At 45.5% G+C, this 17,085-nt stretch overlaps 1 protein-coding gene across 1 annotated transcript in view; it reads right to left on the reverse strand.

Annotated features, from left to right (window-relative positions):
• LOC139746310 (serine/threonine-protein kinase SIK2-like) overlaps window positions 1-6,269 on the reverse strand; it is a 184,800-nt gene extending 178,531 nt beyond the window's left edge. Inside the window, exon 1 of the mRNA XM_071657429.1 lies at window positions 5,991-6,269. Within this exon, the coding sequence (XP_071513530.1) occupies window positions 5,991-6,113 (123 nt within the window). The 5' untranslated portion in view covers window positions 6,114-6,269. The remainder of the gene's footprint in view (window positions 1-5,990) is intronic.
• Window positions 6,270-17,085: the final 10,816 nt, after the last annotated feature.

Here is a 17,085-nt window from a genome sequence, read left to right on the forward strand (position 1 = left end):
TCTCTCTCTCTCTCTCTCTCTCTCTCTCTCTCTCTCTCTCTCTCTCTCTCTCTCTCACCAGGTCATTAAGGTCATGACATATAACAAGGTTGTGGTGACCTGGTCTTCCCTCAAGCGTCTTCTGTGGTGACCACATTTAAAGCCACCAACCTAGCCTTTCCGTTTTCTGTGGGGGAGGGGGTAGCGCCGAGAATGGATGAAGGCCAGCAAGTATGGATATGGACATGTGTATATATGTATATGTCTGTGTATGTGTATGCATATGTTGATATGTATATGCATATATATGTACGTATATGGGCGTTTATATACGAGTATATGAATGGATGGGCCATTCTTCGTCTGCTTCCTGGCGCTACCTCGCTGACGCGGGAAACAGTGATTAATTACAATTAATAAATAATATATATATATATATATATATATATATATATATATATATATATATATATATATATATATATATATATATTGCAGACAATGGTGAGGCCATGATACATGCCTGGCCCTTAATACATATATTGTTAAAAAGAAAATAACTAAACTTCCCATCATCAACCAGCATTATTCAATTTATTAATTATACCAAACCCATCATTTCCCTTAATAAATTATGTATCATTTAACACACTCCTTACAGCAGGCACTCCTGGTGTTCACTTGGTATGGGGTTGCTATCAGTGTGGACAGACAGACAGACACACACACAGACAGACGCTGGGGTGTCCACCCAGACAGACAGACAGACAGACAGACAGACAGACGCAGGGGTGACCACGCACTTCCCCGCCTACACTGTGTAGCGCCGGGGACACACACACACACACACACACCAGACTGTGCTCCCTCACAGGGCTTCTAACACGACGAAGGCTCCGAAAAGTGAGCGACATGTGTCGTCGTGTCCCCCGACCCAAAACAAGATTCCCTCCGACGTGAAACGAGAGAGAGAGAGAGAGAGAGAGAGAGAGAGAGAGAGAGAGAGAGAGAGAGAGAGGTGTACTGAAGAATCTATGAGGTTAGGTTAGGTTAGGTTAGGTTAGGTTAGGTTAGTATCCAGTTACTTAACACATGACAGAGAAGTTGGAGGTGGAGAGGGAGGAATCTCTCTCTCTCTCTCTCTCTCTCTCTCTCTCTCTCTCTCTCTCTCTCTCTCTCTCTCTCTCTCTCTCTCTCTCTCTCCAGAGAACTACAGCTGTGTCTGGGGAGGGTGGGTGACGGACGCCCGCCTGCCTATATCTGGGGGTGTGGGTTGTGACACCCCCAGAATATCGAGGACGTATGTATGTATGTATGTATGTGGTTCATCGCTAGGCGACGTGACCAGGGCACACCAAGTGGCCAGCGCCATAGCCCACACCATAGACCACCACCCCGTCCACCCTCTGTGTCGACCACCCCACACACCGTGTGTGTGTCGACTATCCCACACACCCTGAGTGTCGACTAACCCTACACACCGTGGGTGTAGACCACCCCACACACCGTGTGTGTCGACTAACCCTACACACCGTGGGTGTAGACCACCCCACACACCGTGTGTGTCGACTAACCCTACACACCCTGGGTGTAGACCACCCCACACACCGTGTGTGTCGACTAACCCTACACACCGTGGGTGTAGACCACCCCACACACCGTATGTGTCGACTACCCCACATACCCCGTGTGTCGACCACCCACACACCCTGAGTGTCGACTACCCCACATACCCTGTGTGTCGACCACCCACACACCCTGAGTGTCGACTACCCCACATACCCCGTGTGTCGACCACCCACACACCCTGAGTGTCGACTACCCCACATACCCTGTGTGTCGACCACCCACACACCCTGAGTGTCGACTACCCCACATACCCCGTGTGTCGACCACCCACACACCCTGAGTGTCGACTACCCCACATACCCTGTGTGTCGACCACCCACACACCCTGAGTGTCGACTACCCCACATACCCCGTGTGTCGACCACCCACACACCCTTAGTGTCGACTACCCCACATACCCCGTGTGTCGACTACCCCACATACCCTGAGTGTCGACTACCCCACACACCTGTGTGTCGACTACCCCACACACCTGTGTGTCGACCCTCCCCACACTCTGTATGTCGACCCTCCCCACACCCTGTATGTCGACTCCCCATACCAAGTCTATCGACTTCCTACACCAAGTCTATCGACTCCCCACACCAAGTCTATCGACTTCCCACACTGTCGAGCGCCATAGCCACAGAGACAGAATAATGTCGACCTTCACATTTTACAAACATAAACATGCATTCACAAAGACAAACAAAGAAACACAAAGACATCATGTTCATGTGTGTGCGTGCGTGCGTGCGTGCGTACGTTAAGGTCAAGCAATTGGGGAAACACTTGAAACAATCGAAGGGTCCGTTACTACACCAATCACCTCGTTCGACAGTTAACGAGACGAGCGACACCGCCTTACTCTGCGCTACCTCGCTGACGCGGGAAACAGCGATTGTGTATTATCATAATAATAATAATAATAATAATAATAATAATAATAATAATAATAATAATGTTTAAAGTTATAGGTTCTTAAAAATTGGTTATAGTTTAGCGACATCGGTATATATATATATATATATATATATATATATATATATATATATATATATATATATATATATATATATATATCAAAGAAATGCCGGTGGACCAACCTAACCAATTTAACCTCAATTAACGAATTTAACCAAATCATAAAATCTGTCCGGCCAGTCCAACGTGAAGAAGTACTTCAGGAGAAGCAAGTCTGCGACGGTCGGAGGTCGGGAGGATCCCGTCGTACGTCGCACGGGTCGTACCGACGTGCCGCCCAAGTTATCGTACCGTCTCGCTCTTGGGATACAGCGCCCTGGTAGTCCAGGTCATCAAGTATCGTCCCATCTAACGACCAAACTACCAGTATAGAGACAGGTCGGCCGGCATCGACCAGGTCAGCCGACCAGACCAGACCAGACCAGACCTGGAGGAGGGAGGGAGGGAGGGAGGGAGGGAGGGAGGAGGAGCGGCGGTGGCGGAGGAGGAGGAGGAGGAGGAGCGGCGGCGGAGGAGGAGGAGAGGCGGTGGCGGAGGAGGAGGAGGAGGAGGAGGAGGAGGAGGAGGAGGAGGAGGAGGAGGAGAAGGAGGAGAAGGAGGAGGAGCAGCGGTGGCGGAGGAGAAGGAGGAGGAGGAGGAGGAGGTGGTATAGTCAGTCGTCCAGGCCTACGTCAGCGCCACCGTCAGGTGTCACAATGCCGGCGGGCCTGACACCCGTGCCACTCTCCGTGCTCGCTGGTGTCACTGGCTGGGGCCCGCCGTACACGACCGTGTGCCGGTGTCAGTGCGACACACGAGCCACTATCCGGTGTGACGCCATGGCAGATAAGAGCGACGCCCGTTGCGTCGTCGTCGCAAGCCCGTCGCCCCCGAGCCTCGTCTTAAAAAAATAATCACGAGGCGTGTCGTCTACCCTCCATGTGGCACTGCCTCAATCCACGTGTCATAAACCGGCTTCGTATGTCCCGGTGTCATATACCACGTCATATTTCACGGTGTCATAAGCTACGTCATACACCATTGTCGTGTTCCCCCCCCCCCCACTATCGTATTTCCCAAGTGTCAAAACATCGCCGTGTCATAACTCACAGGGTGTCATAAACCCCATGGTGATCAAAGGGTGTCGTAAATCACAGGGGTGTCTTCAAGCACAGGTGTCATAAACCACACAGTGATCACAAGGTGTCGTAAATCACAAGGTGTCATAAACCACACAGTGATCACACGGTGTTGTAAATCACAGGGTGTCATAAACCACACAGTGATCACATGGTGTAAATCACAAGGTGTCATAAACCACACAGTGATCACAAGGTGTCGTAAATCACAAGGTGTCATAAACCACACAGTGATCACAAGGTGTTGTAAATCACAGGGTGTCATAAACCACACAGTGATCACATGGTGTCGTAAATCACAGGGTGTCATAAACCACACAGTGATCACAAGGTGTTGTAAATCACAGGGTGTCATAAACCACACAGTGATCACAAGGTGTCGTAAATCACAGGGTGTCATAAACCACACAGTGATCACAAGGTGTTGTAAATCACAGGGTGTCATAAACCACACAGTGATCACAAGGTGTCGTAAATCACAGGGTGTCATAAACCACGCAGTGATCACATGGTGTCGTAAATCACAGGGTGTCATAAACCACACAGTGATCACACGGTGTTGTAAATCACAGGGTGTCATAAACCACACAGTGATCACATGGTGTCGTAAATCACAGGGTGTCATAAACCACACAGTGATCACAAGGTGTCGTAAATCACAAGGTGTCATAAACCACACAGTGATCACAAGGTGTCGTAAATCACAAGGTGTCATAAACCACACAGTGATCACAAGGTGTTGTAAATCACAAGGTGTCATAAACCACACAGTGATCACAAGGTGTCGTAAATCACAGGGTGTCATAAACCACGCAGTGATCACAAGGTGCTGTAAATCACAGGGTGTCATAAACCACACAGTGATCACATGGTGTTGTAAATCACAGGGTGTCATAAACCACGCAGTGATCACATGGTGTCGTAAATCAGAGGGTGTCATAAACCACACAGTGATCACAAGGTGTCGTAAATCACAGGGTGTCATAAACCACACAGTGATCACATGGTGTAAATCACAGGGTGTTATAAACCACACAGTGATCACAAGGTGTCGTAAATCACAGGGTGTCATAAACCACACAGTGATCACAAGGTGTCGTAAATCACAAGGTGTCATAAACCACACAGTGATCACAAGGTGTCGTAAATCACAGGGTGTCATAAACCACGCAGTGATCACAAGGTGTCGTAAATCACAGGGTGTCATAAACCACACAGTGATCACATGGTGTAAATCACAGGGTGTCATAAACCACGCAGTGATCACATGGTGTCGTAAATCACAGGGTGTCATAAACCACGCAGTGATCACATGGTGTCGTAAATCACAGGGTGTCATAAACCACGCAGTGATCACACGGTGTTGTAAATCACAAGGTGTCATAAACCACACAGTGATCACAAGGTGTCGTAAATCACAAGGTGTCATAAACCACACAGTGATCACAAGGTGTCGTAAATCACAAGGTGTCATAAACCACACAGTGATCACACGGTGTCGTAACTCACAGGGTGTCATAAACCACACAGTGATCACATGGTGTCGTAAATCACAGGGTGTCATAAGCCACACAGTGATCACATGGTGTTGTAAATCACAGGGTGTCATAAACCACACAGTGATCACAAGGTGTCGTAAATCACAGGGTGTCATAAACCACACAGTGATCACAAAGTGTCGTAAATCACAGGGTGTCATAAACCACACAGTGATCACAAGGTGTCGTAAATCACAGGGTGTCATAAACCACACAGTGATCACAAAGTGTCGTAAATCACAGGGTGTCATAAACCACGCCGTGATCACAAGGTGTCGTAAATCACAGGATCATAAAACTGATAACAGGGCATCGTAAACCACGGTGTAATCAACCACAGGTGTCATAACCACACGATGACCGAGTGTCGTATATCACAGGGTGTCATAAACCACACAGTGATCACATGGTGTTGTAAATCACAGGGTCATAAACCACACAGAGATGGCAGGGTGCCATCAAGAACACGGTGTCATAAACCACACGGGGTCGGGGGTCATATCAGATAATGTTACCGTACTCTCCTTTTTTTTTCACGGCACTTTACAACAGACACGGTGGTGAGAGAGACGCGCGCGCGAGAGAGAGAGATACTGGGTGTCACACACGGTGGTGTCAAGCAGGTGTCATACGGGTGTCGGGACACTACTTCTCCCTTTCCCTCCTAACCCACCACCACCTCTTTTCCTTCGGGCAGGTGGTGTGTGGCCAGGGGCGGCGTCAGCGTCGTCGTCAGCGTCGTCGTCGTCGGCAGATGACTTACCTCCGTTTTGGTGATGCGGTGTCGGGCCAGCTTGACCACGGCGAAGTTGCCCTTGCCGATGGTCTTCTCGATGTCGTAGAAGCCCACCTTGACGGGCGCCTTGGGTTTCTCGGCCATGACCATCACCCGAGACGAGCCGGGGGGGAGAGAGCGAGCGCTGAAGGCGCGGGGGGGGCGGCGGCGGGGGAGGTGGTGTGGTGTGGTGTGGTGTTAGACACGGGCGTGGTGCAGGGCGGTCATGGCCGAACGTGCGTGCGTCCCCCACGCCGGCCGGGCCCACACTACGCTCTCGTCCTGCCTCCGACTCCCTCCCTCCCGCGTGACGTCACCACCGCCATTCAAAACCCCGCGCGCGCCAACACCATCGCCGTCGGTCGCCACCGTCGACGTCGTCGCCGCTCCTCCTCCTCCGCCGCTCCGTTCTCATTCATTACTTAAAATCTATTTTTTTTTTAAATGGCCTCCGCGACTTTATTCACGCGGACGGCTCTGTGATCATGCTGGGAGGGCATGGCCTTTTTGCAGGCGAGCGGGCCGTGGGTGAGGGCGCGCGCGCCCACGCCGGGCACCAAAACCCGGCTTGGCGGAAAAAAGCCCAATGTTCAGGTATGGATGCTTGGCAACTGGGTGTATAAATATGGGTCTGCTTGCCCACGAGCCCAGGGTGTCGCAGAGGTGTACCGCTACCCACACTCGCTTCCTACACCCCAAAATGGGTCTGGTTGCCCACGAACCCAGGGTATCGCAGAGGTGTACCGCTACCCACACTCGCTCCCTACACCCCCAAAATGGGTTTGGTTGCCCACGAACCCAGGGTGTCGCTGAGTGTACCGCTACCCACACTCGCTCCCTACACCCCCAAAATGGGTTTGGTTGCCCACGAGCCCAGGGTGTCGCAGAGGTGTACTACTCCCACACTCGCTCCCTACACCCCCCAAAAAATATCTATTTTCCAACGTTATTGAAACTAAGATACACGTCTTGACTCTCCATCCCCGACACACAGGCCCTCCAGTACCCGAAACACTGGGTGCGGGTGTGGGTAATGGCGCCAGAGACAAAGACCATGTGATGGGAAGTGGGAGGGAATGGGTGGGTGGGTTTTTTTTGAGCGACCATTTCTATCTAGTAACGAGCATCCTAACCTGGGTTCACCTGACACACTCTACTTACCTCCTCCCCCTCACCTTCCCTCCCTCCCTCCATCCCTCCCTCTCTCCTTCCCTCCCCCTCTACAACCTCCCGCCCCGTCCCCCCTCCTCCCCCACCCCTTTCTACTACCGACCTGACCCACCCCTCCCCCTTTCCCTCCACTACCGACCCCTCCCTCCCTCCCTCCCTCCCTCCCCCACACACCACTTTCCATAGCTCTGCGTTCCATCAGTTTAAGCGCATTCAATCGCTACCCTACCCTCCTCCCACACAACTCCACCCCACCCCCCACAATCGCTACCCTCCCCCCACACACACAACCCCCCCCCCCCACACACACATAACAAGCCACTGTCTTGCCGCGGTGGTCCGTACGGGTCATTCGGGCAGTCATCCGCGCGCGGGGGGGCGGCTAACTAACCCCCTACGGAGCCCAGCTGTTCCAACCACCACCACCGCCGCCTTGGTGCGTGAACAAGGTCAAGGGTGACGTGAGTTGACACTTATCGAAACTAAGCGAGTCCCTGTCTTCCCCCCACACACACACCCCCACACCCTCCCCACAGTGGGGAGGCCAGGTGCCTTACATCCTCCCTCCCTCCTTCCCTCCCTCCCTCCTTCACCACGTGCACCCAACCCTGACCCACGAGCCAGTGTGAGGTCGCCCCCAATTACGACGCCTCCTAACCCGGTGGAGAGAGAGATGGAGACACGATGTTCAACAAACAAACAAACAAACAATGGCTCCCATTTTTGGTCATCGTTGGAGTTTACTGCCGAGAGAGAGAGAGAGAGAGAGAGAGAGAGAGAGAGAGAGAGAGAGAGAGAGAGAGAGAGAGAGAGAGAGAGAGAGCCAGCCTTTGACCAGTCTACAACGTACGATAATAAGTGACTAGGTATTTATTCAATTAAATCAAGAGTTGCACGCAAAATTGTGGGAGATGAGCGCACTCAACACGAGGCCCGGGGATCGATTCCCCCTCCCCCGGGGGTGGGGGTGGGGGGTGAGTGTCGTGTCGTCGTACGCCCGCCAGCCGCCGCCAGCCAGCCGCCAAATACCGGGCATTGATCTTCATTGATGTCGTACCGCACACACCATCCACAGACCACCACCCTCCTCCCGTCGTTTCTGTAATGCCGGTCAACTTATGTAACCGACGACACATGAAATGATGAATATATTAACCACGAAAAGCCGTGGGGGTGTAAGGGCGCCGCCCTCCGGGAGGACGGACGTCTCGAGAAACATGGAATCAGGTGAGGGTATGAGGTGTCAGCTGCCGATATTTATTTACGTGAGTTTTGCTTTTAAAAAAAGCTAAGATATTTTTCGTCTTGGACTGTGTCTGGGAGAGGAGGAGGCTCCTCCTCGACCCATATACCTCCTTCCTTCGTCTTCGTCGTCGTCGCACGACGACGACCAGCCCTTCCATAGCGTACGTACTCCCTCCAGGGTCACAAGGAGGGTCCCCCCCCCCGAAGTCGCGACCCCCCCAAAAAAGTACTGGTAAAGTCTTGACCCGGGCTGGGTCGCGCTCGCGCGCGCGCGCCCATGATGCTGATGCTGTCCCAAGGTCAACAGTGTTGCCAGGTCCTTGCCCTGAGGTGGGTGGGGGGGGGGGGGACCATCTGCAGTCCCCCAAAAGTCGTTGAACTGTGGCGCGTCGTTGGCTACACTGCAGTAGGCCGGCCTGACCCCCCCCCCCCTACATTGACCTCCCCCCCACATCCCGGGGGGCGCAGCAGCCAGGGTCAGGTCACACGTGGTGCCAGATAAGGTCAACCCATCGCTTGAGATCGATATAGCGTGACAGCAGCACAAGATGTTATATATATATATATATATATATATATATATAGAGAGAGAGAGAGAGAGAGAGAGAGAGAGAGAGAGAGAGAGAGAGAGAGAGAGAGAGAGAGAGAGAGAGAGAGCGCAATTAACATCTTCCTCAAATGACGGATAAATTGAATCAATGATAAAAACGGACAGGTCTCTTATTCGTTATCGAAAAAAAGGAAACGGTGGTGTAGCGATGTTAAGTAAGTCGCTCGTTAAGTGCTAACACAGACGAATGAAAAAAATATATATCGTTCGATATCTTAAGTGTGACACATCGTAACCATCCAATACAGCGGTAATGGCCATAAAGGCCAATTGGTCATCTCAAAATAAATGATGATTAACTAAAGGTAATTACTTAAGTAAAAGTAATTATTACCATTAAATGATACATTTGCATACAAGTCTGTTAATACATGGGACCCCGACTCACCTCTTCTACCATCGACCTTCTTCTAAAAGTTTTTTTTTTTAAAAATGTTTCTATCCACCGCATTTCCCACTGACCTTCTTCCATCCGTTAAATAATTTCGTTATCTACTTTATCATCTGGCCTGAGTCTTCCTGTCTTGGTACTCCTGACCTTACTGACCTTGTCTTCCCCCCCTGCTGACCTTACTGACCCTTGTCTTTCCCCTTCGCTGACCTTACTGACCCTTGTCTTCCCCCTGCTGACCTTACTGACCCTTGTCTTCCCCCCTGCTGGCCTTACTGACCCTTGTCTTCCCCCCTGCTGACCTTACTGACCCTTGTCTTCCCCCCTGCTGACCTTACTGACCCTTGTCTTCCCCCTGCTGGCCTTACTGACCCTTGTCTTCCCCCCTGCTGGCCTTACTGACTCTTGTCTTCCCCCCTGCTGACCTTACTGACCTTGTCTTTCCTCCTGCTGACCTTACTGACCCTTGTCTTCCTCTCTGCTGACCTTACTGATCCTTGTCTTCCTCTCTGCTGACCTTACTGACCCTTGTCTTCCTCTCTGCTGACCTTACTGACCCTTGTCTTCCTCTCTGCTGACCTTACTGACCCTTGTCTTCCTCTCTGCTGACCTTACTGACCCTTGTACTCCTCTCTGCTGACCTTGTCTCCCCCTGCTGACCTTGTCTTCCTCTCTGCTGACCTTACTGACCCTTGTACTCCTCTCTGCTGACCTTGTCTCCCCCCGCTGACCTTACTGACCTTGTCTTCCCTTCTGCTGATCTTAGTGACCTTGTCTTTCCTCCTGCTGACCTTACTACCATTGTCTTCCCTCCTCCTGACCTTACTGAACCTTGTCTTCCATCCTGCTGACCTTACACGACCTTGTCCTCCCCTGCTGACCTTACTGACCTTTGTCTTCCCCCTGCTGACGTTACAGACTCCAATATCAGCCAATTTCAGCTCAGTGTGTTCAATTGTGGTAGTGTTAGTTTAAGTGGTGTAGATAAGCAGGTTTAAAAGTCTGGTTAAGTGAGGAGAATAATTCAGTGGCTAGGATAAATTTTCTTTTAAGTAGGTTACATTACTAGATAAAGATGTAGTTTGGTTAGGATAAATTAAGTTTTCTTGAAGTACGTTAGGTAGTTAGTTTTGGTTACGTTACTTAAGTAAAGTAGTTTGGTTAGGATAAATTAAGTTTTCTTGAAGTAGGTTAGGTAGTTTTAGTAATATTACTTACGTAAAGCAGGGCTAGGATTGCTAAGATAGATTATTTTTTCTTGAAGTATGCTAGGATAGATTTTTTCTTGAGTATGCTAAGATAGATTTTTTCTTGAAGTATGCTAGGATAGATTTTTTCTTGAGTATGCTAGGATAGATTTTTTCTTGAAGTTAGGTAACTAGTTTCAGTAACGAAAGTGATGCAAATAGTTGCTAGGATACATTTTCGTAAAGTAGGTTAGGTAGTTACTTTTTAGTTACATTAGTTAAGTAAGGCTAGGTCTGATTAGAGCAGACAGTAATGTGTAAGTATATAATAATGAAGTTACGATAATCATGGAAATTAAGGGAAACGCCTTTCACGTTACAGGAGAAACTTCAGCCAAACTCTAACTTCATCCTAACTATAACTTCAGCCTAACTATAACCTCAACCTAACTATAACTTCACCTAACTATAACTTCAGCCAAACTCTAACTTCAGCCTAACCATAACTTCAACCTAACTATACCTTCAGCCTAACTATAACTTCAGCCAAACTCTAACTTCAGCCTAACAATAACTTCAGCCAAACTCTAACTTCAACCTAACTATAACTTCACCAAACTCTAACTTCAGCCTAACTATGACTTCACCAAACTCTAACTTCAGCCTAACAATAACTTCAGCCAAACTCTAACTTCAACCTGACTATAACTTCGCCAAACCTAACTTCAGCCTAACTATAACTTCAGCCTAACTATAACATCAGCCAAACTATAACTTCAGCCAAACTATAACTTCAGCCTAACTATAACCTCAGCCAAACTCGTTAGTAACTTCAACCTAACTATAACTTCACCAAACTCTAACTTCAGCCTAACTATAACTTCAGCCTAACTATAACATCAGCCAAACTATAACTTCAGCCAAACTATAACTTCAGCCTAACTATAACCTCTGCCAAACTCTAACTTCAGCCTAACCATAACTTCAGCCTAACTATAACTTCAGCCTAACCTAACTTTTCCTGAATATGAAAATTTCCTGAATTTTAACACTTTCCTTAGACGTCATCAATTCCATTTCTCATTGAAAATTACGAACTCACAATTTACCAGCTCACAAATTTACTCAATACTTTAGATATTTTATTTTGTCTACTTTTTTTTTTAAATATAGGGCTAATGGTTCTTCTTATATTATACATAAGAATTTGTTCACAAAAGCTTGAACAAGGTAAGCTGTGACCTAACTGGGAAGAGAGGGAGTTATTAACATGGTAAGCTGTGACCTAACTTGGAAGAGAGGGAGTTATTAACTAGTTATGTACCTTACTAAAGCATTATCTATAATGCTTTAACTTATATAACGAAATCTTCACTATAGCCTTCACTATATATCATACTCCCGTACACCTGATGACACGTCACGAATGACGTAATACGTAAAACACCTAACCATAAGGGCGTCTCCGTTCGCGACGCATGGCTGTAATACGTGGTCACAACACGTAGTCTAACAAGCCACAAAAATATTTATCTTTATCAATCACGAATTATCATAAACAGATAAATGACGATAAATGATGATAAATGACGATAGATGACGATAAAGTGTTAGTTAGCGTCTACCTCGAACTGTACAATCTACGGTCTTCACTACCCATAGTTCAGTATAAAAACGGCCAAAGTCATGGATACTTAGGTATATATTATTTATATTTATGGTTCAGTTGGCTAGGGTATATATATACATTATTTATATTTATGGTTCAGTTGCCTAGGGTATATATATACATTATTTATATTTATGGTTTCCTAGGCTAAGTGACTAGCCTGGGCGCCATCTTTAAACATGGCGTGGATCTGTTCCCCTTTTTATCTCTTAGCTTTTTATCTTAAGCTTTTTATCTCAAGCTTTTTATCTAAAGTTTTTTATCTCTAAGCTTTTTATCGAGGTAGTTCATATCTCTAACATTGAGAACTGCATTCTATTGACGCCATAGAACTCTTTTATATCACCTTCTATGCCACATATGTGGGATAGATTAATATATGCTGTCTCACGTATTCCTAAATACTATGACACAGTTCAGGTCATTAGACCAGACACACAAATTACCCCCCCCCCCCCCCAAGCTTTCGTTAAACCAAATTGGTCGTGATTACGACGACGTGTTCAGTCTTATTTCCTCTGACGTATTTCAAATTGGTGGTTGACTAACAAACTACCCAATCATGACCCCCACCATGACAACTAACTACCCAATCATAACAACTAACTACCCAATCATGACAACTAACTACCCAATCATGACCCTACCATCATCAGCCCCTTTCATCTTCTCTTGATATATAACTATCCATTTCAAACCAATCTTTGAACCTCTCGCCACTGTTCCCTTCAATATCTCTCTTACCTTCATTTATCTCCTTGATCTACTCCAGTCACTGTCACACAGCACTACGAAAATGTCATCTACATCTACTCCTGTCACGTCTGCGTGTGTATGGAGGTATATAAATCCTCTGCAACACAGACTTCTTCTCTATATATACATCAACACACCTGAATTATATATTTCAGTGAGCAGATTTATCTATATCCTTACCTGTGATGACGGTTTTATCCACAGACTTAATATACCAGTAGGGAAACATCTCACTGACGATGGATAATGGTCTATATCACAATAATCATCACAGATAAACAACACTGAAATATGAACAAAAGAAGAGCGAGGATTGAAAAAATCATGTACAACTTTGCCAACTTCTTTTTTCCCCCTGTTCATTCCCGTTATTCCATTTTCGCTCTCCTTTCTGTGTTAGTTCTTGTCATGGTGTATATATTTCTCTAGTGCTCCTTGCATATCTTTTTTTCAGATCCAACATACAGGTTATATAATATGATGGGGGAGGGATCTGCTTAATGCGTATATCCTTTCAGTGCACTGTATTTCACTGTATTTCCACTGTCCTTCCAGTGAACGCGGTTCCAAGATTCTCCTTTATTCCGTTCTTGTCAGGTATATAAAATCCACTGAAGACACCACAGGTATACAGAACTTCCTTGCTCTTACCTCAGCAAAATAAACTAACAGGAATTTTTCGGTCCTATGGTGACCCCCGGATGGTGGATGTGGATTGCTTCCTGGGCGCTGCAGGAGTTTCACAATACAGGTATCTGTAGCAGGAATCATCAGGTAATATCTTACATATACTTCTGATGGCTGACTGTATTTCATCTGTAAATTCCTATGATTTACTTTTTCCATGTAACTTGTCCACTACTAATATTATTTTCCATGTGTTCTATAAAGAATTTTTATGTGTCATATATTTTGCGTTCTGTGCAAATATCGTAAATTTATGAATACAAGTCTGTGGTCTGAATCAGATATTTTTTTATAATAGTGAATCATTGGCTTTAATGAGTCCCTTTGTCTTCTTCATTTCTTCTTTTTTCCATCAATTTTACTTAAAACAGTTACGAGGAATTATCAGTATGATCGCATTCTGTCATTTGCGTACCCAGTTGAAGAAATAGTTGCTTCTAGATTTGGTAAAGTCTTTGTAGCCTTTAAATGGCTGAATGGTTTACTCATGTTTCCAATTTCTCTTCATAATCTTTCTACTCCTATTATTTCCTTCCAAGGGAAGTGAATATGTAATTCTGCATTTCGTCCACTTCATTTTCACCATGGAGTTACTTCTAAGTTTCCAATTTTGTATCTCAATCAGCTTCGGTTCATCACAGAGACCACAATTCTTCTTATATAATCTTTGTTATTTTCTAGACCTTTTGGCTGCTGCTGCCAATGCTTCTGGGCTTCTTTGTTTCACTTCGTTTTCCAAAATTTGTTTCTCGTTCTTATTGAGATTCTTCCTATGTTGTAGAATCTAATGTCGCATTTTACCATATCTATATCAATGCATTTCTTTTTCTTTTTGGCATACTTTACATCCCATTCTTTTGATCAAAGCAACAAAATTTTTATTCAGTGCAAACATGAACATGCGTCAAAAGTGTGTGATGTCACCATAGCTGTTTAATATGTTTATGAATAGGGTGATGGGGGAGGTAAATGTGAAGGTCTTGGAGCGAGGGGCAGGTCTACAGTGTGCTAGGGCTGTTGGGGATCCTGGGAGATGAGCCAGTTGCTGTTTACAAATGACATGGCTCTGGTGGCACTCTTAAAAGAGAAATTACTGATGTGAGCATGCAAAAGGAGAAAGCTGTAAGTTGATATGCATTAAAATAAATAGGTTCAGTAGGGGATGAGGTACGTTAAATTTGGATAACCTAAAGAAACTGGAGTGCCTTAGATCCCTGGATGTGGCCACAGCAGTAGATCTAACTATGAAAAATGAAGTGAATGCGAAGATGAGAGAGTTGGCAAAGGCCCTAGAGGCACTGAGGAGCCTGTGGATATGGAGATCACAGTTTGTGGTGGCAAAAATGGGTATATTTGATAGCACAGTAGTCTCATCAGTGTTGTAAGGGTGCAGGTCTTGGGTTCTAGGATGCTGAGGACCAGAGGAGAGTGCACACACTGGAAATGAAACACCTAAAGGCAATATGTCACATGAAAAGATTTGATTTTGTGGGGAATGACAGTGTAAGAGCTCGGTAGCAGTAAGTGCAGTATGACTGAAAGACGTCAATAGGGTGTGCTAAGATGGTTTTGATACAACGAGAGGATGAGCAAAGAGAGACTTACTAAGAGGATATACGTGTCTAAAGTGAAAGGAGCATGGGGGGAGGGAGGAGACCTAGAAGATGGAAGAATAAAGTGAAAGAGGCTTTGTGTTATTGAGAAATGAACATTTAGGAGAGTGTGAGGTTGCAAGGCTTAGAGCAAACTGAAACGATGTAACTGAAACAGTGTAGTTTAACTCAACAAGGACATATGAAGAGGTCAGGGAAAAATCATGGAAGAGCTTGATGGATGTGGCTATGGATATGGGCTTCACTTGTTCCTGGGGCTACCTTGATAAACCAACAAACAGTAAACAAGGATGAAAAAATGTATATATAAACAAAATCAATGTTGAAAATACAGTATATCGTACGCTTTATACTCACAAGTGGTAGAAACACCAGTTGGTTGTGAGGTTCACTGGATCAGGAGGATATTCTTCTGTATGGGGAGTCAAGGAAGGATTATGTCTTACAGAAAACATACTGCAAACTACTACACATGAACTACTGTAATTATATTTACTTTTTTCCATTTCAGTACATTTCATTTGATGATAGAACTTATTAATCTAGAAAATCTATCAATCATGTTGCTTTCTGTAACACTCTAATGATTTAGATTTGATGCGGATTACTGTACATCCCAAAATTCTAGTCTTACTCTGTGGAGAGGTATTTTGTTTCTCATGTCTTTTATGTACATCATAATATAGATTAAAATAATTTCAGTTCTTATAGGGCAAATGAGCAGCAGCTCACAAACTATTTCTTTTGAATATTTATTGTTTCTGATGAGAGTGAGCTACTAATACAACTCCAAACCACCTCTTAAGAGAGAGATATAAATATAAAAATTGACGGAAAATTGGAGACTTGAGCGGTACTTTAATCAAAGTATCAATATCAGGATGTGGGTTAACAGTCCCACATTAATTCAATGGGCAATGAACGAACTGAAGGGGCTTAACAACAAAATATGGCCACTGACACAGACAACGGATATTTCCTGCCAGCACAGCATTCTACATGTTGTCTACCAGTATCATTGAACTGTTGAAGTTCTTAAGGAATAGAATTTCCCTTTCATTTCAAGTCTCATGGACATGGGTGCTGATTATAACCCACAGTCTGACATTTCTTATTCCTCCCCACAGTAATGCATTTAGATTGGCCATCTTACAAAAATTCTATATCATTTAAGCTTGTAAAATAATGCTATTGTTTTGCAAATCTTAACAAAGCTCAGGATCTCTTACATAATTTCATGAGGCTACCTTATGTAGCACTATAAAAAACAAGCAAAGTCATGATAATCAATTGATTTCTTCTTTTGTACTTCTTTGTCATAAGTGGTCATGTTAACATATTATTACCCTGTACTCTCAGGACCTGCATGTCCAAAAAATGTTAAAAGTTTCATGTTAAATCCAACTCGAACTCATTAACAAATAATGAGGCTAACAACAATCCTGACAACCTCACCCCCTGGTTGTTCATTAGTCTCCTCACACCCCAAACAGTTTGGTTATCTTTCAAGATCTTTATTTCCGCTCCCATTATACCATCCTTACTCAAAGCGCTACAAAATCATTTATTCTTTTGAAAATTCATCATTATCAATAATCAAATATCACTCTCATTTCTTAAGGTATTGCACCTTACAGCCATATTCCCTAAACTATTCAAAAACTATGTTGACAAAAGATTCTGCAAATACAACCACTTTTTAGGCAGAAAAATAAGTCCTTCAGTCTAGTAAAAAGTCTGGAAAGAATAAACATA

The sequence above is a fragment of the Panulirus ornatus genome, chromosome 64 (genome assembly GCF_036320965.1).
Source record: "Panulirus ornatus isolate Po-2019 chromosome 64, ASM3632096v1, whole genome shotgun sequence".
Lineage (NCBI taxonomy): Eukaryota > Metazoa > Arthropoda > Malacostraca > Decapoda > Palinuridae > Panulirus > Panulirus ornatus.